At 36.5% G+C, this 26,108-nt stretch overlaps 1 protein-coding gene across 1 annotated transcript in view; it reads right to left on the bottom strand.

The window, feature by feature from the left end:
- The window catches only part of LOC148069571 (protocadherin-15-like), a 159,384-nt gene that overhangs the window by 17,731 nt on the left and 115,545 nt on the right, over nucleotides 1-26,108 (bottom strand). Inside the window, exons 25-29 of the mRNA XM_087803083.1 lie at nucleotides 14,595-14,704; nucleotides 12,927-13,067; nucleotides 10,806-10,933; nucleotides 3,934-4,149; nucleotides 2,963-3,051 (exon numbers count right to left, since the gene is read on the bottom strand). Coding sequence (XP_087659209.1) covers nucleotides 2,963-3,051; nucleotides 3,934-4,149; nucleotides 10,806-10,933; nucleotides 12,927-13,067; nucleotides 14,595-14,704 — 684 coding nt within the window. The remainder of the gene's footprint in view (nucleotides 1-2,962; nucleotides 3,052-3,933; nucleotides 4,150-10,805; nucleotides 10,934-12,926; nucleotides 13,068-14,594; nucleotides 14,705-26,108) is intronic.

Genomic DNA, 26,108 nt, shown 5'->3' on the forward strand with positions numbered 1-26,108 from the left:
GTTGGGATTATCTTTAGAGTAATCTGTTCCTTTTTAGAGTTATAGGAAAAAAATGCATGTTAATTTGAATGTAGCGATTGTTGTCTTCATCTTGTTCATCTTCTTTATTTTAAGCTTGTTCTTAGTAGAAGAGCCCAGGCTTTCAATGTTAATCTTGGGCTTTCGATTCTAATCTTGCACTTGAAATGTGTTTGAAGGTCGATGAATTTATAGCTGGAGTCCAATTGGTTTAAAGCGAGTCAACTAGACTGTGTAGAGTTTCTAGGAGGACGTTTCACCTCTTATCTGAAAGGCTTTTTCAATTCTGTCTACAAATAGACCTAAAATATAGACTCACTCGATACAAGATGGACATTACAGACGAGCAGTATGGAGGTATTTGGATGTTTTTAAGTGTCTTTTTGGACTAAGATGAAGACAAAGACAACTGAGCTCCAGTCGCTACATGATAAAATAAATTGAAAATACATAAAATAAAGGGATTATACTTAAAATAATCCCAATCCTTAGTCGAGAAGGGTGAGTGGAAAAATATTAAATGTCAATTTTGGGTGAACTTCTAAAGTGTATCTCAGGCAAAGTAAATTAAGATCCACCAATCCTTAACTCTGGAAATGACCAGCGCAGTACCCCAATGTGCTGAAGCTTTCTTTTCCAAATTTGGCAAAAACAATCCTGCTATAATCCTCCTCAGCCAGCAGCAAATCCACTCCTCACTGCAGCCAATAAAGAATCGCTTCGCTGACTCTCCTCGTCAAGGTGGATAAACAGTTGAAGCACTTAGTAAAATGACCCCTTGATCACCTGAAATGTTCGAAGATTGCGTATGGCATCGCTGCCAAAAAAAGATAATAATGACGAATGCTCTGTTTAAACAGTGGAGTCACGTTAGGGCTCGGAAAATAACTCACTTGCCTTTCAGAGAGAACAATAACTCTGAAGCACTCCCAGATAAATGAGAGGCTTCTGAGGAAAAAGCATCGCAAACATTGGAATTCAGACTCGTAAAATGATACCCTATTAAATTATGCAAAAAAATCTTTTGTCCCTTTTTTGCTTGCGATACGAGCTGTGGATCTGACCCTGCAGTGTATGGTGACGAATAAAAGGGGAGTGTCAAGGTCGCGGCTGATAAAGTGTATCAAACGACATACATAGTAGTTTCTACGTTATAAGACCAACTACTTACCCCACAGAGTGATCATAAGCATTATTTAATAAGGGTTGGCTATAACTATTTATGAAACAAATATCCTTTCAGTAATTTTTATAAGACAGGCTTACCTTCACATCTAATGCAAGTTTAAATTTAAGTGGATGGGTGTGCAGCTCTTCTTCAGCTGCCGATGAAGATGAAGCATCTTCTCTCTCCTCAAAACTATTTTTACTTTGCAAACTATATCAATTTTCTTAGGCAAGAAAAATTGCAATTTTAAGTCAAGATGTAAATAAAAAATAAAAACATTGATACCTTGAAAAAAATCCAATATCCATTATTAGTAAGTAAGTAGGTAAGTAAGTAATGGTTATTTGTAAAGCAATCTAGAGATTCTGATCCACAGACCTCAGAGCCCGAGCTGGGGTGTAAGGCTGGATCAGATCACTGGTGTTAGGAGGAGTCTGACCATGAATAGCTCTGAAAGCTCCCAAAATTGATCCTGAAAGAAACTTGCAGCCAGTGAAGAGTTTTAAGGATCGGGGAAATGTGAGTTCTTCTACCAAAGCGGGTCTGAATTCTTACTGCGTTTGAGTTTTGTATTAACTGCAGGCGAGACAGATCCTTCTTGTTAAGATATGAAAATAAACTGTTACAATAGTCTAAACGAGAAGACACAAACACATGGATTATAAGATCCAGATCGTGTTGTGACATCATTTTAGTTTAGAGTTAAAGTTTAGAGATTTTTCTCAGTTGAAGAAAACAGTTTCTGGTCAGTTTTCTGTAGTGTTGAACTAGAGACAGGTCTTTGTCAAATACAACACCCAGGTTTCTCAGGCTCAGTTTAACAGACCAGTTAATCTCTAAAAACTTTGGCTTGCCCATGAGAATTTCAATGGAAAACCTTCACCAAGGATTTTTAACAAACCTTGAGTGTGTACAAACATATACTTATTTTGTGTTCGACCAAGGATACGCTAGCTCCAATTATAGTAACTTTTAAAAATAAATAAACTCTTTCAAAACTTACTAAAAAAATAATTCTTCACTATAAAATAAGTGATGAAACATTGTACTGGAAGAGTATTGATAAAATACAAGTTCAAGTATAAAACAACTTGTCTACCTCAATCAGCTTCAGTTCTTCCATGGTGTAAATAGTTTTTTTTTAGTTTATATAGCACTGCCGCTGCTTGTTCATCACTCAAAGAGCTTCAAACTAAATCACCCATTCATGTACATTGCAGTTACACAGGGATGGTAGTAGGCTGCAACGTATTTTAGTCGCAAGCCAACCACTCTACTGCTCAACCAAAACTACAATCCTAGATTTAAAGGTCACTCTTAACACCATCTTGGTTTCTTAAAATGATCTCTAGTTGCAGCAGGCCTGGAAAAATACTGCATTTCTGAGCTGGGAGCTTCTTTAGTAACCCTTAAACAATGTTGATTGGTGGAGGTAACAAGAAAATGAATGACCTCAGGATTTTAACTTGTACATAAATCTATTTTCTGGATTCAGGACGAAGATGATGACGAAGACAACTGAGCAGAATGAGAATGCCATTAGAATTTTTGGGTGAACTATCCCTTTAATATTTCTAGGTTAAGATGAAGAACCAAGATAGATGTCAAAAACTACAACTGAGATCAAAGAAAAGTGAGTTGATGGTCGTGTTTGTTAAAGAAGAAAACACAGTGCTAATAAAGCTAGATCGATCGATGATTGACAGAAAGCAGATAAAAACGGCTTGGTAAATATACATTTTGTTTAAAAAAAAAGATTATATAATGTTGCCTTACCTTATAAGCTCCTCTTTTTTTTCCTCAACCAAAGTCGGAGGAACCGTCGACACAACAACTTGCATATCAAGAGCATTGACCACGGAAACCTTCAAAGTCAAACAGACAAAGACACAAAAAACAGCTTCAAACAGGCTTAACTGCAGACACTTCTCAACGTGGTCCACTTCTTCAAATGTTTATTTTTGCCGGGTCACTAATTGGACGCTGGTGTTGTTGCTAAGCAGCACACTTTAGACCCTGATCCTCGGGTTAAGTGAAGGAGCAACATCCCTGAAGTGAAACCGTGTGTTGTTCCTATGACATAAGGTTGTCCCCTGAAAATTAATGAGCGCCGTGGTTAAGCACACACTCGCTCTTTCTCATATCCAGGCAATATTCCAGACCCTTCTCCTGTCTAGTTAGAGGCTTATTAGCCAGACACATTTCGCTGAAACACAGAACTGAGGGGGAAGGTACGCAAAAAGGGAGTCACTGGATCACAGTGCCCTATCTCACTATTGAAAAAAAATAAAATTAAAAAGGATATCTTGGCACTACATAAGAACTAGCACACAGTTATCAAATGAAGTCCGGGGAGATGTTGAACAATGCTTTAAAAAATATATTCAGGATTTAATAAATCAAAATAAAAAAGGCATGTTTTCAAAACAAATATTGAATTTGATTTGCAGATGAAGTATGTTTTGTATTTCTGTGTACACGAAAAGAATCTTAAAACGTTCTTCTCCATATTTATTATTTGACACGGCAGCAGTGACTTTAAAAATAAATGGATGTTTTGTCTCTTTTGACTTGTTCCTGCTAGAACTCAACATTTTTTGTTGACCTCCTACACTTGAATTATGAAAGATTGGTACCACCAGTAGTTAGATTAGGGTAAAAAATAACAAAGACAAACACGCAAACCAACAAAAATCTTGGCACTAAATTGGAAACACTCTAGACGGTGAATAAAAGGAAGTACTTACGACAACCTCTGCGCTGCTGCTGAGACCCTTTCCGTAGTCATCCGTAGCTATCACTTGAAATTTGAAATAGGACCTTCGCATATTACGGAACATCATGGCTGACTTGATCATTCCAGTGTAGGTTTCTATGACAAAGCTGTCCTGGCCTTCTGAGGTCGGTGGGATGATGAGGCGATATGCCATGGCGCTGTAATTCCCAGTGTCCTTATCGGTGGCCTGTGAAAACACACACAATCACTACATGAATCAAATGATTATTAAATTAGAGGTTCTTGAATAAAGCAAAAGGAAGATTGCAATCCTAAAAGTTTTAAAGGATATATGAGGTGTTTCAAGACGTTTTGAACATCAAATCAGTTTATCAAGCTTCCTAAAAAGAGTAAAGAAAGAGGATAGAATAGAGAATAAAAGTAGCATGAATAAGTATCTTGGATCTGACTTAAGCTTGACTTGGAGTAAACTTTAAAAGACCTGAAAGACTTTATGAAAGAAGTTATGATGCCACCATGACGGATACATTATCATGAAATATAGAACCTAAATTGATAAATCTCAATTCATTGAAAAACTCAGGTCTCTAACACAATAAAGTTGAATACGGACTTCAATTTTTTTCAAATATGAATTAAATTTAAAATAATTAATAAAATAAGAGATCCGCAACATATATTCGATTTATAATGTTATTTTGTATATATTTTCTTGAAAGGTTTCATTCAAAGAGTTGGGATTATTTTCAAAATAATCTGTTCCTTTTTAAAGTTATAGACAAAAATGTTTGTTCATTTTAATTTTAAATGTAATCTTCGTCCAAAAGTCACTTTAAAACATACAAATACCTCCATACTGTCTGTAACGTCCATCTTGTATTGAAGACTGGACATGAGGAATCGTTGTGAAAATTCTTTTAAACTAGTGTACATTTTAGGTTTGTTTGTAGCTTTGTTGGTAAATTAAGGCAGCTAGCCTAGCATCGTCCACTAAAAACAAGCTTAAAATATAGACTTTCAAAATTTATTCAAGCACAATATCTCATGTCGAGGCTTAAATACAAGATGGATGTTACATACAACTTGTAGACATACTTGGATGTTATTAAGTGTGTTGTTTTTATGTACGAAGATGAAGCTGACATAGCAGCTAGCCCATCTACAATGGCTAAAATAAGCCTAAAATATAATTTAGTGTCATTTTCTTTCGGAACAATTCTTCATGATGATGCTTCAAAAAAAAAAAGCTGGACATTATAGATAAGAGGTATGGAGGTATTTGGATGTTTTTAAGTGTCTTTTTGGACGAAGATGAAGACGAAGACAACTGAGCTCCAGTCGCTACATTAAAATGAACAAACATTTTTGTCTATAACTCCAAAAAGGAATGTGTTACTATGAAAATTATCCAAACTCTTAGTCGACATGAGGGGGAGTAGAAAATGTAAAAGTGAAGTTTCAATTTGGACCATCTAACCCTTTAAATCTGTTTTTCAGTTATTTTAACAGACAACAATCTCTCTGAATCTCTCTGTCGTGAATTTCTCTAAGGAGATGAATAAAGTATCTATCCATCTATCTATCTATCTAGATCTCCTGACCCGTATCAGGTATCATACATAAAGGATGGGGCTGGAGATGGTTAAGAAGATCGGTGTCTTCAACAAAAGAATATGAAAAATAGGTGTAAAAATGATTAGCTGTTTGCCAGCCGACAGAAGATGAATATCAAGCTAGAACAGGAATCATTAGGAAACAACAGGTAGTCTACAACAAAAGGCTGACCTTGTGAAAACAGTCCTTTTGCTGCACATTAATGCCTCCTTTATTCAGGACTTGTAACAAACCATAATAGGCTGAAACTGGAGAGACAACAGGAGTCACATTATCTCAAGAAAAGGCTGCAGCATTTCTCCAAGTAGATTGTTGTAATAGGTTCATAAAAAGCTTGTATCTTATCTGCCCTTTCATTGCTATATGAAAAATAAAACCTCACAATCTGAGCCAGAATTTAAAGAGAACATTTGATGTTCACATTATTTCACGTAGAGACCCTATGCATTCAGGTTTGACCACCAAGTGATATTAAAGGCAAGAAAAAGCTGGAAACCGAGCACAAACATCAATTTTAGGAGTCCATATCTGTCACGACTGACAGTGATGAATGGAAACATTTTTTGTCCCTAGAGCTATTGACGAAGGAAAACATGAGATAAATTGGAAACAGTTTAGAGGCTGCAGAAATGTGCGTTTCTTTTAAAAAAAACATGAGGGCATTGGAATTTATTTCACAGCACCCCAGACATGACATGGTACAAAAAAATTAATCGTGGCCACGACTTAATTAAAACCCTTTAATTTATGGATGCATTGCTCAGTTGCTAAAGAAAATATCTGTGGACCCAAAAGTTCAATCTCCAACTCTGCAGTTTCATTGTTATGTGGTTAATTTATAAATGTTATTGTAGGTTATTAAAAATCGGTATATTTATACATAACTATTACAGACCGTATTGTTGTTGAGGAGATTATTATTTGCAAATTATCTGATAATATTGTTATGAAAGGCTTTAGATAAATAAATGTATTATATAGGGCAAGCTTTGGTTTAATCTTCTAGTAAAGGTGCGCTCAGTTTGGTTACTCAGATGTCCAGGAAAGGTATTACTTGTGTATTTCATACCTACGTTTATGGTGACTATATTCTTAATCCCTAAAAGTAGGACATTACTATGTTGAGTTGAATTGTGTCACAATTTTGAGTGTGCAAATGTTTTCTATGCACTTTTAACTCAATTTACTTAACTTAATTACACTATGGTCTGCAACAGTTGTATATTAATATTCAGATTTTTAACAAAATACAATTTAATATCTCTCTTCTAGCCTAACAAATTGTATATACTAAGGTAATACATTCTTCAGTATATATATATTGGTTGTCAATTATGTGGGAACATAAATAACGTCTAAACAGAAAGAAAAAAATTAGACTATTCAAGGTATAGTTGTTCCTCAAAATAATGGCTCTTATTTTGGCCAATGCCAAAATATATAAATAATAATAATATTTGTAAAATAATCACGATAAAATTATATCACAGAGTTGCAGATTGAACCCTAAAAAAAAAATATTTTGTTGACACAAAGTATTTTTATAGCATGTCATGTCTGGGGCTCTGTATTATTTCAACCTAAAACAGAAATAAATAGTAAAACTATATACAAAAGTGATTCATCGTCATCAAAGATCATAAAGAGGTTCAGTGTGGAGTTTAACTATTTAACAGCCTGAGACTTTTTCAATTCTAAAAATAAATAATCCCAACATTATCTTATAGTTATTTGATATTGGTGACTACTGCAGATTCCATAATCCCCCCATTCTTCACTATAACAGACCATTTTTGTTGTTTGGGTCAGGGTGCCAAATAAACAGATTAGACGCATTTTCAAAAATAAATATTCATCAACTCATAAACAACAGTGTCATCATCACCAGCTTCAGATTCAATAAACAAAGCAGCTGCGACGCTACTTTTTCTCCGCTTGAATATCAATCAGAGTTGATTAAAGGACAGCGTGTGTTGAAAGGAAAGCAGGAAGCTTGTGCTTTGTAGTAATGTTGGTGCACAAGATTTAGACAGCTAGCCTAGCATAGTCCGCTAAAAACATACAGCAGTTGCTGTCAATTAATTCAAGGTTTTTGTGTTTTAAATTGTAAAGCAAATCAGCCAAATTCTCTCATAACTTGACAAGCACAAAAACAACTTTCAACTCCTCTCTACCCTCTAAAAAATGGGAGCCCTTATTAAAAAAGGAGTTGCTGGGCCTTATATTGATGGTTAACAACATAGTAAGACAGTATCTAAGGAAACTGCAGAGTAAAGTCTGTAGAATCTAAACTATGTGGAGTTTGTATGTTCCCTAGAGTTTTCTTACCAACTTTGGCTAAGTTCCAGTTTTATTTTGGTGGTTTTGTATTTGTTGTTCTCTTCCCTTATTTTCTTGATTTGTCTTTTGTGATTATCTCCCGCGATTTCAAGGGAAAGGTGTCGAGATAAAGCCATGGATCGTAGTTAGTCATTTTCCTCATACAAATAGGGGGGGGGGCGGACAGCAAAGAAAAAAGCAGATTGAGTCCGCCAAAATTTTGGAAGGTCACAGATAATTGTTGAGACAAGAATTCAAAGTTGCGTGGAAATCGCCACTCGGAAACTTAACCTTTGTGGTCATTTTGCGGTAATTTTGCACCCGAACAGGTGTGGTATATGAAATAGAATAGTAAGGCAATTTTATCCAGTATCCAAGCAAAAAATCAGACCGCTTTAAGGTCGGCTTCTACGGCTGCGATTGTTTTACCAATTCAAAAACTTGTTTCAAGCCATTGAAAGACTTTGCTCAAACATGTTCAAGTCTCTACCTCAAAAAATACACCCACTGTGAGTTCGCAAAGTCAGATCCAATAGCATTTCGAGGTCACAACATTTCAAGTTTCAAATCAGCTATTTATGTTTACAGTTTACAGACGTCTTTCTTAGTTTTGTCATTTGAACATTCTCAAGAATGCTAATCGTTCATCGAAACTTTATCCATACATCACCTACGTGAGTGGCAGTTTTCAGTGTTTAGTGTTTAAAGGCTGACTAGATCCGTGACCCTGGCTTACTGGAAAGAACAGGCCTAGTAATTTATATTTCTACACAACGGGTGTCAAAATCAATGAAACGGGGGTCAAAATCCTTAAGCCGCTTAATTCACAAAATAAGTATTTACTATACTGTAAATACTCTGACTCTGACTCTGGTAAATTCACTGTTCTGGTTCTCTTGGATCTGTCCTCAGCCTTTGACACAGTTGATCACCAGATCCTGCTGAGAAGACTGAGGGATGAAGTGGGACTGTCTGGGTCTGTGTTAGAATGGTTCTCATCTTATCTTTCTGGGCGCAGTTTTAGTGTATCTGCCAATCAAATGAGGTCTGAATCGGCAGATCTGTTGTGTGGAGTCCCTCAAGGTTCTGTTCTGGGTCCTTTATTGTTTTTGCTGTACTTGATTCCCCTCGGTAAAATCATTCAGAGATTTCCAGATGTTTCTTATCACATTTTTGCTGATGACATCCAGCTCTACTGCTCTTTTGATCCAACTGAGCCCCAGAGACTGAACAGCTTAGTCAATTGTTTGCTAGAAATCAAACAATGGCTGAGTGAAAACACTCTACAGCTAAATGTGGACAAAACTGAAACACTGGTGATTGCTCCTGATGATAAGGTTCCAGGGTTGAGTCAGTATTTGGGTGACTTAGGTCAGTCTGTCAAACTGAGCCTGAGAAACCTGGGTGTTGTATTTGATAAAGACATGTCTCTTGTTCAACACTGCAGAAAACTGACCAGAAACTGTTTCCTTCAACTGAGAAAAATCTCCAAACTTAGGAAAATGTTGTCGGAACATGATCTGGAGCTTGTAATCCATGCGTTTGTTTCTTCTCGTCTGGACTATTGTAAGTTTGTTTTCATGTCTTAACAAGAAGGAGCTGTCTCGCCTGCAGTTGATTCAGAACTCTGCAGCGAGAATTCTAACCCGCTCAAGTACAGTAGAAGAACTCACATTTCATCCGATCCTTAAAACTCTTCACTGGCTTCCAGTTTCTTTCAGGATCAACTTTAAAATTCTGGTTCTTACTTTCAGAGCTATTCATTGTCAGGCTCCTCCTTACATCACTGATCTGATCCAGCCTTACACCCCAGCTCAGGCTCTGAGGTCTGTGGATCAGAATCTACTTATGGTTCCACGCACACGGTTCAGGACCAGAGGAGAGAAATCTTTTCAGGCTGTTGCTCCTAAGCTTTGGAACAATCTTCCTCTCTCTTTGCGCTTGATGGAGTCTACTGACTCCTTTAAGAAACATCTTAAGACGTTTCTATTTGTTCAGGCTTTTCCTTGATTTTCTGGAACTCCTGTGTTGTTCTCAGTATTATCTTGATCTTTAAAGTATATACTTTTTTGAGTATTGTTTTGATTGTTAAAGCGCTTTGTGACCCTAGTCTGGAAAAGCGCTATATAAATAAATAAATATTACTTACTTACTTATTTACTTACTGTCTGTAACAGTAAGTGTGAGTCTGATTTCCACATTTTCATTTTTATTTTTGGAGGCTCAATATATCTTAATTACCTCTGCATTAGTGCCGCTCTATCAAACTCTCACCAACCAATTTAATTTTGTCGACTATAATATTTCTTGTTATTTAAAGTGTCTGTATAATGGTGAAAAATGCCAAGCTAAACACTGGCACCTTTATAGGTCACAACATCAACATTAAAATTCATCTTTATTAACATTGACATTAATACTTTGATTTGAGCCAACCATCTGGCAGGGCACATAAAACGTCCAGGCCATGAGTTTGACATATGTGTTTTAAATCAACCGTCCCATTTGGTCCAATTGAAAATAAATGCTATTGCTTTAACGCTTGCCCTGTGTAGCTGGGACATGCGCCAGTCCACAACACAGCAGATTGTGAATACAAGAACGTCAATTAAATTCAACATATTATTGTCACATACTGAAACCACACAGTCGCGACATCACCATGAAAACCATTCTTCGGTGAGTATCAGAACCTTTGTCCAGTCATGCTTCTGTGAACACAGAGGGATTACATCTGACCAATCCCACCTGAGACTAACGGTGCAAAGAGAGATATTGAAGGCGAGATGTGTCGCCAGATAAAAAAGAGGATATGAAACAGCCTCAGGGAACAGCTCGGATGAATTCTCCCACCCAGGGCTGCAGAGAGAGTGTGATGGAGTGGAGGATAGAATGAGGAGGTTGACATCTATTTTGATAGGAAACAATACCAGAGTTTCTTTTTCTTACCACTATCTTGAGCACGGAGCTGAAGATCTTAGCGTCCTCCGTCACTCCTCCGATGTACAGCTTCCTGGTGAAGACAGGCGGGTGGTCGTTCTCATCGTGCACCTCGAGGAACACCTTTGCTGTGTTAGCTATGAACCAGAAACAGACACAAAAACATAATGTACTGTAATTATGTATTTTACTTCTGGGGTTATTCATTACATTTTGTTCAGAATTTATTCAGTGACTGCAGAGACGTTTCTATACTCATGAGCAAGTGTTCATAATTTGGCCTTGAAATTGTTCTGTCAGTTTCATTTTCATGGTCAGCCGCCAGCAAACAAATTTAAATGGAAGCTCAGAAAAGTTCACAAGAAATCATTGAAACTCATCAGTGAAATATTGGATACATAAATCAACCATTAGCAAACATTCAAAGGACAATTACCCATGTCTTATATAATGTCCCACAAAGAATTAGCATCTGACAAATTTAAGCAAAACTTCTTAACCAAACATTTATTAATGCAATCATAACATTATACTCTTGTAAAACTATGCTATACTATGTGTTAAAAAAAACGTATCATGACTCATCAAATCATGATTTATGTCCTGATAAAGAGTTTTTCCTAAGTGGATGTCATTAAACAGATATCAAAGTCTTGCTGTTGACACATCCTATTGTAAAGACAGCCATAATTATTTAAAACAATTAAACGCAACGATAAAATAGCAGTGAATGTCTCGTCAAGTTATAAACGAAACAAATTAAACGACTAATGCATTTTATTCAATGAGGCAAACAATGGCCACTCTAGATTTATACTAAGCACTATTTGCTGAAAATTCATAACTACAAAAAAGATCCTTTGAAATTGCACATCTTTGTTAAAGCGACAATATGTAGGTTACAAAATGATGTTTCTGGCGACCCCAAGTGTCAGATAAACATCACTGCAAAGCTGTGAAATCTCAAACACACCATAACCATGTATAATTGGTCAAAAAACAAGATAAAGACTCATAGTATCATCCTCGTTTTTTTTAGATCATATGAAAACTTCAACTTTATCTATTTGCCCATGGCTATAAAGCAGTTTGGTGGTCATGTGACACGTACTCTCTGGACGAGTCATTCAGACTAAGTTATGTAGTAAAGAGCAATGTTAGATTAATAGCTAAATTTCTACTAGTAAAAATACCATAGCAACAATATACATATCTGTGACAGCAAAATATGTCTTGATAACTTTGAAAGCAAGATACTGCATGGCATTTAACTTGTCTTATATGTTTGATAATTTTCCAGGACGTGATATAATCTATGATCTAAGGAAGCAAATGGGATTGAACTTGCATCTTTATTTTCAGCCATTGCTGGTTCGTTCTTGTATTAGCTGAACAAAATGTGAATGAAGAGAAAAGTTGTGACTCCTCTTAATGAAAAGTAGATCAATGTACCCACATCGTTGATCTCCACTTGATTAATCAGGAGGATAGTTTAACCTTTATATAGTGTGTGTATTAAACTGGCAGCCGCGTCTTCATCTCTGACACTGGCTGTAAAATAACTTGAGTCCAACAAGGCAACGATTACATTTTATTAAGAGCAAAAGTATTTTATAGGACATTCTCGCATTTGCCAAGTAAGTGATAAGGATACTGAAGAGTATTGAAGGGACTGACCACCAGAGCTTCATGAAAGATTCACCTCTTGAAAAATAATTTCAGCATGAGGCTTGCAAAGGCAGGTGGGGATCATAAAACATCTATTAACATAGAAATTACAAGCCTCAGGATCCAAATAACACTTTGCAGTCCGTCTATTTATATGATACTCTCCCTGAACTGAAAAGATAAATAACTATCAAGTTCTTTAAACGACCTGAATTTTCTCATGTATAACTTAATTTTCTCAGCAATAACTTATTCAAGCCTCCAGAAATACAACTTATTTCTCAAGAATTCAATAGAAAACTGACTTTTCATTCTTTTCTACGATTTCTTCTTTTCTTTCCTGAGCCATTTTATTAAAAAGAATTTGACTCTAAGGTTTGGGTGCACTAAAAATGTTTTGCACACTCAAATCAATAGACGAATCTCTTCCAGAAATACAGGATAAAAATACCCAAAACTTACTTTTCGAAGGCACCCGCAGGTTGGACATGACCACGATCATGGAGTCAGCCTGGACTCTGAGGACATAGTTGGTCACATTTTCGTAGTCCAGCGGTTTAGCTGTCGAGATGATGCCGGTTCTGTTGTTTATTTGAAAGTGACCTGTCAAACAAACAAACGACAGATATTTTAAGTGACTCGTCTTCTTCCAGGTTCAGGTCGTGGGGGCAGCAGCTTCAACAGGGAGGCCCAGACTTTCTTCGCCCCACCTACGTCGCCTAGCTCTTTAAGGTAGTTTCTCCAGCGTGTTCTAGGTCGTGGTCTCCTACTATGCCCTGAACACCTCACCAGGGAGGCGTCCTAATCAGATGCCTAAACCACCTCATCTGACACCTCTCAACATGGAGGAGCAGAGGTTCTGATCCGAGCCTCTCCTGGATTACCTCGCTTCTCTATCTCTAAGAGAGAGCCCAGCTACCCTACAGAAAAAACTAATTTGACCCACTTGTACCCGCAATATTGTTCTTTCAGTCACTAATCTGGGTTTGTGACCATAGGTGAGGGTAGGGACGTAGATCGACTGGTATACAAAGAGCCTCGTCTTTTGGCTTAGCTCTTTATTTTCGACCATGGATCAGTGCAGAGTCCGAAATAACTGCAGAGGCCCCCCAATCCGCCTGTCGATCACTCGCTCCATTCAAGACCAAGACCCCAGGATACTTCAACTCCATTATTTAAGGTAAAGGTAAAACTTTATTGATCCCTCAGGAGGTCTCCTTTGGGAAATTGTTTATTTGGGATGGGATCTCATCCCCAACCCGGAGATTCAGTGATGTGCGTATCGAGGCGTGTGTTGGTGACTTATGCGATGACGTTCAAGGCCTCGCACACCAGCCATGTGACCGGTTCAGGATGCAATCGGAGCTTAATGCGGTCGAAATATTTGTACATCCTTTGGATTTAGCGGATTTTCGTGCGAGACATAGCAAACAACCTTTTGTTCTTATTGAGCCTGCAAGAAAGACTTCATCATCTCCTGAGTGGCAGCATTTGAGCTGATCCCTCCTAATAAAGTTTTATTATTCTGTGATATACTTTCAAAAGCAGGAGAAATAATCTAAAAGAAAATAAACCACCTAAAGCCTCATAAAGCTTTGGCCCAAAGATGAACTACTCAGGAAGGCTTCAGTGGTGCTTGAGACTTCATTTTGTCATCACTAGTTTTCGGATATATTACTTAACATATATAACAGTGATGAAGCTTCATAAAACAGCCGTGTAGTGAAAACACTGTACACATGTAACATGAAACAATGTATTCATTAAGCAGCAAATAATACATTTCCACAACAATTTTAGGAAATTTTGTTAATTGGAAAAGGACGTGATTCGGTGGTTGTTCAAATTAAATATTTGACTATTATATTAGCTGCTCTTTGATGAGTCTTTTCATTTATAGATAGTTGTTTGTATTCAAATAACATTTTGACAAACACTTTGCAGCCCCTCAGTGAAGGTTCTATTACATTATTAAAAATAAGTCCCGGGAGCATCTAGTAATGTTTAACCCACACAGCAAACAGCTATCACATTTTCTACGGCTTAAGAAGATCTAAGGTTTTTACTCCTGTTTGTAAAGTGGAAGGGAAAGGTGTATGATGATGAAAAGAAAGGATGTGAAGCACTTACCCAAGTCATTTCCTCCCACGATTGAATAGAAGATTGTTTGGTTGATGGCAGCAGCGAAAACCGTCCCTACTGGAGTCCCGAGTGGAGCCAGCTCACTAATTGAAGCAAACCTAGAAAGACACGGATGACACACTTTAAAATAATGAAATTAGGAATAATGACGCCCCCGAAATGCTGTCAGGAAAAGATGATTCAGTAGAAGTTCCTCATCATAATTTCAATCACTGAGTCATCACTTATGCATGAAGAGCATTAGGCGTCGATTACTGCCATTGTATACACATCTGGGATCTATTTCCACCATTTGCACATTTTACGGCTCCTTGAAATACATTTAGGAGAGGTCTTATGTGTGGACGTGATGCCTCGACTCCTGAATAAATCCATTAAAATGAATCCCTCATTATAATTGAACTGTACTTTCTTTCACATATCAAATGTTAACCCCCCCCATAAAATGATAAAGAGACATTTTTTAACCATCTTATAAAATAAAACCATGTTTGTTTTTTCACAACGTTTACCACTAGTGATGAGGCTTCATGAAACAGTATCATGTTGTTGAGAGGTCAGTAGGTGGCGCCATCAGTTTTAAAATGATGTGATGTTTCATTAGAACAGTTGTTAAAAACAAAGGAAAATAGCGCAGAGACCGCCATCTAGTGGACTCCGAAGCTTGATCAGACCATCACTATATACCACAGCAAAATTATATTCACTGAATGATTGACAATGACAAACAAAATGTGTATTTGTTCTTGTATTTCATGAAGCTATCCTTTTCGCGAACAAAACAGGTCTATGTCCACAACTTACGCAACATGCCCATGTGGCCTAAATCAGGGGTTTCCAACATTTTGTCTATGGACCAGCGTTATATTCACAGAAAAAATATATAAATAGTTTAGAATTTTGTTTTCACTTATTTTCACTAGTTTATTCTTTGAGCAAAATTTACTGAAATAAATTATTATTGTGTCAATAGTCTCAGACTAATCTTACTTCAGAGGAAAATGCAATGTTTTTCAGACAGTACTAATCAATAGAACAGGTCCCTGGACTAGGGGTTGGAGACCATTTGCCTAAAAAACAGATATTGTTAAAACATCCAAACATAATTGAACACACTGGAACTTTTAGAGGAAGCAAAACCAGAAAAAAGTAATCCCCTCTAACAGAGAGTATAACTCAACAATCTTGCTACTTATACTGAATGTATGCCCTACATTATGCAAGTCATCTAACACACAAAAAACAGCTGAGAAGTCATTTTCAGTTCAGGCTGAAACACAAACACACACACACACACAACAAGTCAGACTGAGAAATAAATACATAATTTATGCAATGAAGCACAAAAACAAAAAAGTCTTGACAGAGACTGGATGTTAATTTCTGAATACAAAAACAGTCACGCACAAACCACCGTGTCTGTCTGTGTGTGTGTTTGTGTTTGTGTGTACAAGTCTGTGAGTTAATATATTTGGAGAGACTCTCAAAACATTCGGAGGGACACAACAGCAAGTGTACCCTTCTGGCAACCACCAGAAGGAATATTTACATTTTTAAGTCTCCCGCACAAACAACTTTCCATTTAAAAGCTGTGAAATGATGAATACACTCTAAAAAGACAACATTCAGAGAAAAGTTCGCTAAAAGTCAAACACTCTTGACCTCTGTACAGCGCGGGAAATTCCACCATATGCAAACACCCCTCACACATAATGGTAGAATGACAATGAATGTGCTTTAAACTTTTAAAAACTACTAAGGATCTCCTCCTGTGTAAAACAAAAACCAGATCCATCACCGTCTGCTTAGATCGACTACCGAAGGACACAGAGCGACATCAATGTTCCGTCTAGAGTACAGGAAATATCACTAGCGTCAGCCTGACCTTCTACTGTGATTTATCTGGACCAGCGTCAGCAGGAACACGACAACACAATGTTGAAAGATATCAATAAAGAGGGATTACGGGTTTGCTTAATCACCGGAGTCAAGTGCTTGAACCGGTGCTAAAACATGTTTGTCTATAGGCAAAATAACTCACGAACAAATGCATATATTTGAATGACATTTTCAGAATATGTAACAAAGGATTTTCCTGGAGTTCCATGTAGAGTTCAGAGGGTTTTTTCCACTGCAATTCTCCTCCTGCCATGTTATATCCCATTGAGATTGAAATATAACAAATGCTAAAATTATGCAAAATTATGAAGATTGAATTCAGAGAGGTAAAAAAAAAGTGATATTTTAGAACCTTTGACAAAACTTTGAATTTGTTCCCTTCCGTTATGTTCTTTTGTGGCGACACAGCATGTTGCTGCCACATGACACCTTCATACCTTATACATGCGAGAAAAAGGGCAGCTTTTAACCACAAGCGGAGACACTCAAAAAGAGGGTAATTTTTTCTTTCTGGCACTGACATCTTGTTGCCTGCTGTTCACCAAACTCTACTTTTTACACCACATTTTCTTTAGAGCAAACCTCTATAAATGCAAGAGGGAATTGTCATGTCCAACAGAGAAGGGAAGAGAAGAAACATGAAAATAACCCAACGTCAATTTCACATGCTTTTCTACCGACATTGGCTGTGTTGGTAAGTTACCGGCCAAGTTTGAATACTGTGAATAATTACGTCAGACAAAAGGTAATAATAATAATATAAAATATAATTTTTACAAAATTAAATTAGGATACTTGCCCAGTTTATTTACCCCTGAAGAGTTAAAACACACAAAAGGCATTATTTTCCTATCGATCACACAACAGCACAATTGAAAAGCACTGAATAAAGAACACAACAACCAAAGGAAAATAACAAACTATATAAATCTCAAAGTATTTCATGAATAAAATAACTTGTGCAGACACAGTGGACTAATCAAACCCACAAAGATCTGCAGTTCTGCCTTAGTGTTTTTCTGTGTGATACTTTTTTTCATAGTGTCTTGTGTTTGACCCCCCCATTGTCATTGAATGAATCAATAATGTCAAAGAGGCGCAAAGAAAGTAACCAGACATTGTGTTTCTTCCACTCTTTACCTCATCCAGCATTCATTTTTGGTTGATTTTAAACGAGTATTAAACTTCTATCAATTTATCATTGTGTATGAATATAAATAGCCGGCAGGGTCTCGAAGCATCAACCTTGTACGAAAGAAAGAAACGAGGCAGTTAAAATCGCAGTTATTGTCCAAGTAAAATAGTTAGAGCACTCATTAATGTAAAACTTAAAGTACTGTAATTATTATCCCTACAATGTAAAGTGTACATTTATAGCATGGCAATATAATAAAAAAAATGTTCCTTCACCCTCTTGTATTAGCTCATTTTGACAACTGCAATTTAGAATTTGAGTATTGTTTTCATCCGTAGTTTAAATATTTAGCAGTTAGAATAACTTCCGCTATTGCCTACTCTATATACGTATGTATTGTTCTGTGAATCATTGCTGTGTTAAACTATGGAATTGATCCACACACTTCACATTAATGATGCGTCACATCAGAGCAAACATCTGTAGCGTCCCAAAAAGAAGGCTTGTTCAGTTTGTTTTGTCCCCAAGGCAACAATTGCAGCCGAGTAAAGCCTGCCCCACAGAGATTCAAACCCTCGCCAAATGAAATTACTTTGTATTAGGGTGACTGCCAGACCGTGGACTATTTTCCTGGGTCGAGTGCTTTCAGGATCTTTCTGTAGTTCCATTTTTTTTCCAAAAACCCTCTTTCTCATTTATCTGTGAAAAGTTCCATTCCTTACTCCTTGCCAAACGCAACCTGTAATCTCTTTTTAATTTGCTCCTCAGTCAATAACACATCCTGGCTCATATTTTCAAATTGTTTTGATGCTATATATGTGGAACTGGAGGCTGTAAGGTATTGATTCGGCTGATTTCATTTAGATGGGTAAACTATTTTATCACTGAGGGACAGAGGAAGTTATTCGGTTGTTATTATTAGTGTTGGGGTAATTACACAGATTTAAATGTTTTTAATTGTCACTCACATCTGTAAACTTCCTTTTAAATGTTCCTATTTATGCAAACAATTTCTAGCAATAATAAATAGAGAAAGGCAGGATCCTCCACAGTAAATTAAACAAAAAAGCATTTGGGGATCAAGGATAAAGAACAAATATAATATATTTTTTTAATAAACCAGTGATAATACTAGGAATTAAGTTTGATAGGTTTAAAGTAAAGGCTCACAGTATGTAAAGGGAAGCCAGTTGATTATCTTAGAAATCTAGAGAAACATTTATTTTATTTTTTAAACATATTTAAATGTTATTTTGAGGTATTTGGACGAAGATAAAGACAAAGACAACAGAGCTCCAATCACTACATTAAATGAACAAACATTTTTTCTATAACTCTAAAAAGGGACGGATTACTCTGAACATAATCTCAACCCTTAGTCAACATTAGGGTGAGTAGAGTGAAGTTTTAATTTTGGGTGAACTATCACTTTAATATTAATTGTATATGTAACCATTATCTTTGTTTTTACCTCCTATGAAAGCATGTCTCCGACAAAACACATCATGGTAATAACTTAAATTCTCCCAGAGGAGCTGGTTTCTCAAGAAAGGAAATCATCTTTTCTAAAAGAGCTGATAAAGAGATAATAAGTGTTTGTAAATTATAATAAAATGATTTACTACTGCTCATCAGCAAAATCATCTGAAAAAGAATAATTCCAAAGTGACAATTTGGCTGCCAGTATCAAAGGTTTTCTCTCTCTTTCTCTGAGTATAAAAAACAATTTCCAGTTGCGTATTATGCAGTCGCTGAATTCATTGCCATTCTCCAAATTTGTTCCTCGGCTGGAACAAACAAGAACTCCTCTGGGTGACATAATTACTACCTAATAAAATGTCTCGCACATTCCAACCCGACAATCGTCGAATTAAGATGAATCATGATAGTTCGGGCTAAAGTGAGGTGTAATAGCGTCATTAGTGCCGAGGCTGGAATGTGCTTAAGCTCGTTCGTGATGTCGCGGCTGTTTTAGGTAATCACCGAATGTTTGTGCTTCAACATGATGGAGATGTTATGAAAAAAAAAGTTCATATTACGCCCGTGGTTTGCGACATGACTTCTACGCCTCTGACCTGTCTTGTAAGCATCACTCCAGCATCTGCCTCGAGGCCAGAGTGCTGGCAGACACCTGTGTGCCGCTCGCGCCTCTCTGTGGCGTGTCACTCACCCCGTCTCACTCCCCGCCGCCGCCTGTAGACACGTCGCCAAATTATCCCTCTCGGTGTCACACGCCCTCTGCTCATGCTTATAACTCGCATGGATGTTCTGCACTGTCGCCCTCAGTGACTCCTCAAATTTTGTTTTCCGATTGCCTGAGTTGTGAATTTGGTATAACAACTATCAATACTCATTTGATTTACCCTTGCTCATTGGAATAGCGACATATTCCATGATTCAAATAACACGCGACATATATATATATATATATATATTAGAGTGGATTCGATTGACTTTATTAATCTCTCTGGAGATCTCCTTCGGGAAATTAGGTTTTCCAGTTCACTGAAAATAGAAGGTAGGGACGTTTCATAAACGCAAGAACAACAAAGTGAAAATACGAAGTGCAAAGAGCATTGATCAAAGGAGAAAAACACAAGGATCTTAAAAGGATAAAAAGATTAACAACTAAATGAACTACACAGAATAAAAAACAAAACATAATGAGCCATATTTGTGAAGGGTTTTTTCTATTGTGGCCTTTAATTAAAAAAAACTTGACAGAATGATGAAAGAATGCGCAGAGATTGTTTAGTTTAATGACAAAATAAAAAAAAAGATAAAGGATGTTTTCCTTGATTTTCTGGAACTCCTGTGTTGTTCACAGTATTATCTTGATCTTTAAAGTATATACTTTTTTGAGTATTGTTTTGATTGTTAAAGCGCTTTGTGACCCTGGTCTGGAAAAGCGCTCTATAAATAAATATTACTTACTTACTTACTTATCTACCAGGGATAGGGAGTCAGTACAGAAAAAATGGTCTCTAGAGACGTTGTTTTATGTGATTTGAGTAAATGAGGAAAATATTCTGCTGATTATTGTAGTGTTTTATATATGTCAAAGTACAATTTCGAATCCAGTAGGATCTGGAATCCTATTAGTACAGATTGGAATTCCAATATCTACTAGAAGGATTCCAGATCCTACAAGGATAGCTTTTCTACCAGGACAATATCCAATTATAATAGGATTGCATTAAAATGTTTTGGAAAATAGACTGAATCATTTCACACCTACAATTTCAGCATAGGTAAGCCTAAATTCAACATTACTATTCTAGGTGAATTACTTCTTATTTTAGATATCTGAAAACCCTTCTGTCAATACTCTGTACTCTGTACTAGTATGGATTGGAATTCCTACTGGATTCCAATCTGTACTGTGACATGTGTATATATATATATATATATATATATATATACATATACATATACATATATATATATAGCCTATATGTCCTTATAAAACAACCCTGCATGGATGTGGGTGCCCTCACTCGAGTGAGTCATTCTGTGAACAAAACTCAGATAACGTGTGTCGTGCAGGTGAAGGCAGCGATGACAATTCATAGGGCACAAAAGGGGTGACACATCGATGCAGTAACAGTAATTTGCATGGAAGAATAACAGGGTCGTGGAAAGAAAAAAAAGAGAAACCTTGATATTTCTGTTCAATGAGACACTCACTGGATATCCAGCCAACCAACATTACCGGGAAAATAATGTTGTGAATTCTCTGAAAAAACTTACTGTGATCGTCATCTAAATCCAGCCCTACAAGTACTGTAAATATGTTGGTCAACATTCTGTTAGGTTGTGTATATTGAATTACACTGTATGAAACCACAGCCTGTTAAACAGTCGATGAGCTGTTTTATCGACCTCTTGACTGAATGTTAGACATTTTTAGACAGAAAAGTATTGCTGCCCACATATTAACAACATATGACATTGATATTGTTCACTTAAAAGAGGTTTTCAGACAACTATCTTTTAATCTTTTTCAGATGATGAATGCTTATCAACCGGCCGAGATCGGTAGCTAACTTTGGCCATGTAACGGATGAAGACTAGCTTAAAGGTTTCACATAAAACTCGTCCCAAAGAATAAAATTTCACCTCTTGGCAAGAGCATCGCCGGCATTCCTTGGGTTGACCTAGATGTCAGGAATTATACCTGACAGTAGTTTACTTATGTTATTTTCATTAAACTTTATTCTCAGATTATTATTCTAAACACTCACTTTTGACTTTATTAATAAATATAATTCACAATCATGAACATAATCTGGATTTATATATATATATATATATATATATATATATATATACACTAATTTATACAGCTCAATCACGTCTTCTTTCTTCTGCCATCAACCTTAAGATGATGATGTCCTCTACAATGGGTAACGTTGTGGCTGTTTTTTGTATACTTACAGTTGCAAATAACTATGCTGAAGAAAAAATGACGGATATCATCACCAGCACTGAATGTAATTGGATCTCAACCCCAAAACCTCGATTGGATTCAATGACAGCATCAGATGATTAAATATGAAGAATTTAACGGGATAAACGGTCCAGACGTTGACAAACAATATTCTAATGCGCTGTGGAGAATGAAGGTCGAATCTACGACACCGCAAGGGCAGTTAAATTCATCAGCCTTTCCGACAGAAATGCATCAGTTGTTAACTCTATATATCGAGCTGGGCAGGATATAGATAGCTTCTTTTATTTTACAATTAAACGTAACACACCCGGTCATAGTGAGCATCACTAAGGGGCCACAACAACATAGAAACTTTTAACATTTAAGACATTCATAGTCACTAGAGAATAAAAAGATCCTTAAATGCCGAAACAACAAATGATAGTAAAATTTAAAGAGAAGTTGTAGGAAAGCAAAATATTGTTAAAAACGAATGATGTTGATGTACTTCTAGAACAATTAGTGCAAAACCCTTTACCTTTAATAATCGTTGATAGCAGTTCAATCGTCAGTAAATTTAGATTTCAGCCAACAAACGTAAATGACCATGTTTTCCTTAGAATTAAACTTAAAATAAATAAATATATAAGAATTACAAAATTTAAACATTACCATAACATGAAGGAAAATGTCACATTGGTAACAACAGAGAAGAAGAAATGGAATAAAAGAAAGTAGTAATTAGTATCAACTTTCTATTAAAATAGGAGCGATGAGTGGGCGCTATAGTAGTGTTTAGCTTCTGATCTTTGTTAGAAATAAACGATGCCTACGAAGTCAAGCTTTTTTTTTTAAACATCAGATTCCCAACCTACCAAGGTATTGCAAGTGGGCCGCAAAATCGTTTCCAAAATGGTATAATTTTTTGTGGGTGGGTGGATGTAATTATATAAAAATAAGAATACATCATATTATTCTTTTCATTATATTGTTTTTCCTTCAAGTATGTGGTGTTGCAACATTACAATCAATAATGCGTTACAGATGCTGTGTTAGTAACCATGGAGCTTCCAATATGTTTCTCCTTTATTGATTTCAGTCCTTTATGTTCAAACGCATTATAATGCCTTCGTATTTATGGGGTCGGAGGTGGGGGGCAAAGGGTTTTGAGGCTTAAAAGTGGGCACTGAGTTGGAAAAGGTTGGGGTCCACTTATCTAGATCATTAGCAATAAGGGCATTTTAGCAGCTATTGCTAAACAAGGTGACAATATTGCCAAAGTGTGTGAGTTGGTAAACTTATCCGTGTGATGCTCCAGAATTACAGCCGTGAGGCTCACCAGGGAATGGAAACTATCGAAGTAAACTTCTTGCCAATTGGTAGCCACAGGCTATGTGTGCGGAACCGAAGTTTGCTAGCGTCATGCTAAAAGGTAAGCTAAATGACTCTTCGAGCTCATCCCCAAGCTACTTGACAAAACACCTCAAACTTGACAGAGCTCGTAAGATTTAAAGAGAAAACATCACCATCACAATTTCGTAAAAGTTATGGCAAAAAAGTATTCATCAATCCAGATTAACCGCGGTTACAATAGTAGTCTTTCAAGACTGTGAGAAGCTCATATTTCTCACTTCTCATATTTCAATTAGTCTTCCTCAGTTTTCAACTCTGCTGATGATTCCGAACAGTTCGTCAAAAGAAATTGTAGTTGGATTGCAAACTTAGTTGATTATTTACAACACATGCATACGTTTCAATCCGTGTTTAAGGTGTTTAAACATTAATCACAGGTTTTTTTTGCCCACTCTTCATGCCACCTTGAAGCACTATATATAATTGGACATGGTAGTGCCATTGAAAAGGAAAAAGTATTCTCAGAGCGTGTGTACAGAGCGCGTGTCGTGGCCATGGAAACCACACAGACTGTAGTCGAGTGATATTTTGATATAATGCACTGATGTTATTTTGTTGTTCATTTGATGATGATCTAAACGTCTACTCGACCTATTACTGTACACGCTCAGATCCCTGTGGTGTATAAATAACCTTAAAGTAGTTATTGAGAGTCGGATTCATTCAAACTTGCACCACTGAAGGCCTTTGTGTTAAATGCACGGCCCGCCACTGCTTTTTATAGTAAGTATGTAAGTAAGTATATAAGTCTTTACGTTTGAATTTCAATCCACAACTACACATCCAGGTATAAGGGTTTTAATAATCAGATTAAAGGAAATTCAGTATCCACTTAGTATAGAAGATAACATTCTTTATTTTCCCCAGTAAACAGTAGTTTTACCGGAATTTATAACCTCATTGAGGACTCCAAGCTAATTAGAAATATTACAGGTTAAACTACTTAGCATTTTTGTCTTAAAAAACTCCATTTTAATCAAAATACATCTTAACCTCCCAGTGGGCTTTATACATCGAAATATTACCCTTATTTGAGTCAAGATCAAATCTTGTAAGTATATTTCTACTAAAGGACAATTTTGTTGAGTTTTATACGGATCTATATAATTTTTTTTTATATGATCAGGCTACCCACTCTTTCAGCTAAAACAATTGACTAAATTAATCTTAGCGCAAGTTCAATCAGTCTGTTCGTGTCCTCGCTCTCACAAAACTCTTCCTCATCACTCTGCTCTCATTTCTCGGCTGAAGGAGGGCGTATCAGCTTTACTCTCTGAACAACTCTTCTTCCACATCCTCTCTTCCTGCTTCTCACAGCTATTGCTCTTCTCTCAAACCCATCATTGCGAGGATGCCAAGTTTTAAATTTGTCAGTTCCCCTTACAAGCTTGCAACACAACACTCCTCCACCCGTCAAACCACCGGTCGTCATGGTTTCAGTTCCCGGTACTCAGCACCGGAGTCCTTACCAAGCGAGTCCTCTGATATGTCTGATGCCTTCCCGATCTTTCTGTCTTCATCCCCCTGTCTCTTTTATCCAACCCAGCTGGGTTCTGATCAAGTATATGCCTTGTTAAAAGGAAGTTAATTTCTTGCCACCGTCACTCATTCTCTTACATCATGTTATGTAAACTGTGAGGTGCATTATAAAGTGGCACTTTCAATTTAATTGATTATATCTTACAGAGCCCTGGTGGCTATGTATTTTTTTTCTTTTTTTTTTTCATCTAGAGATTCTAGTTTGTCTTGATTCTCATATCTAGAGATGTTCCTATCTCATGACATTCACATCTCGCATTATTTAAATGCACCAGTTAAGACACCTTAGATTAAAAGGACCAGTAATGTTCTCCATTATTGATGCCGGGGCAGTTCTTTTCAGTAAGATCTATTTCACCAAAATGATCAAGTCTCTTTTGAGTCATGTAGTTACTGTTCATAACTGTAGTTATTAAGAGTAGTTTAGCAACTAGATGAAGTTATTTTTTTATTTTTTATACTGGCATAAGTACAGGGGTTGAAGATCGGGTGTGTTTTTGTTGTGGGATCTGTACAAATATTATCACTTCGTCTGCACATTTGTGTTTATACATGCTGAGAAGACACTTTCGTTCCCTAATATTGGCCTTCTCCTCGAGTTCGGGTTGTACTTATAAAATGCGATCACGAGAAAATGAATTTCACAGGATACGAGTATCTCAAGATTTAATTAATTTTTGTCACCTCCGGGACTCCGTAGTACCCATCCTTTCTAAAGACTTCAGCTCCAGCAGTGTAAAGACTCCATCAGGGGACAGATAGGGGTATTAAAAAAAAAACCCACCTATACATCCATTAAACTTTGCCGTTGGGGTCAAACCGCCAAAATAATCGATGAATCTTCATCCATAAAATTGAATCTTTACCAAAATCTATTCCTTATATACCTTATATACGTTTATCATGATTGAAATCAATGCAGATATCATTTTAAAACTAATAAAATAAAATCAGCAATTTGCTTATTTTCCTAATTGTGCTACTTTCTCTGCTAAACTGTGAACAAGAAAAGAAAAGAAACAGCCGTTCTGACAAACCAATGAGTATTACATATACTGTACATTACATAGTTTAATTCACTTTG

Source organism: Callionymus lyra, chromosome 11 (genome assembly GCF_982586985.1).
Source record: "Callionymus lyra chromosome 11, fCalLyr1.hap1.1, whole genome shotgun sequence".
Taxonomy (NCBI): domain Eukaryota; kingdom Metazoa; phylum Chordata; class Actinopteri; order Syngnathiformes; family Callionymidae; genus Callionymus; species Callionymus lyra.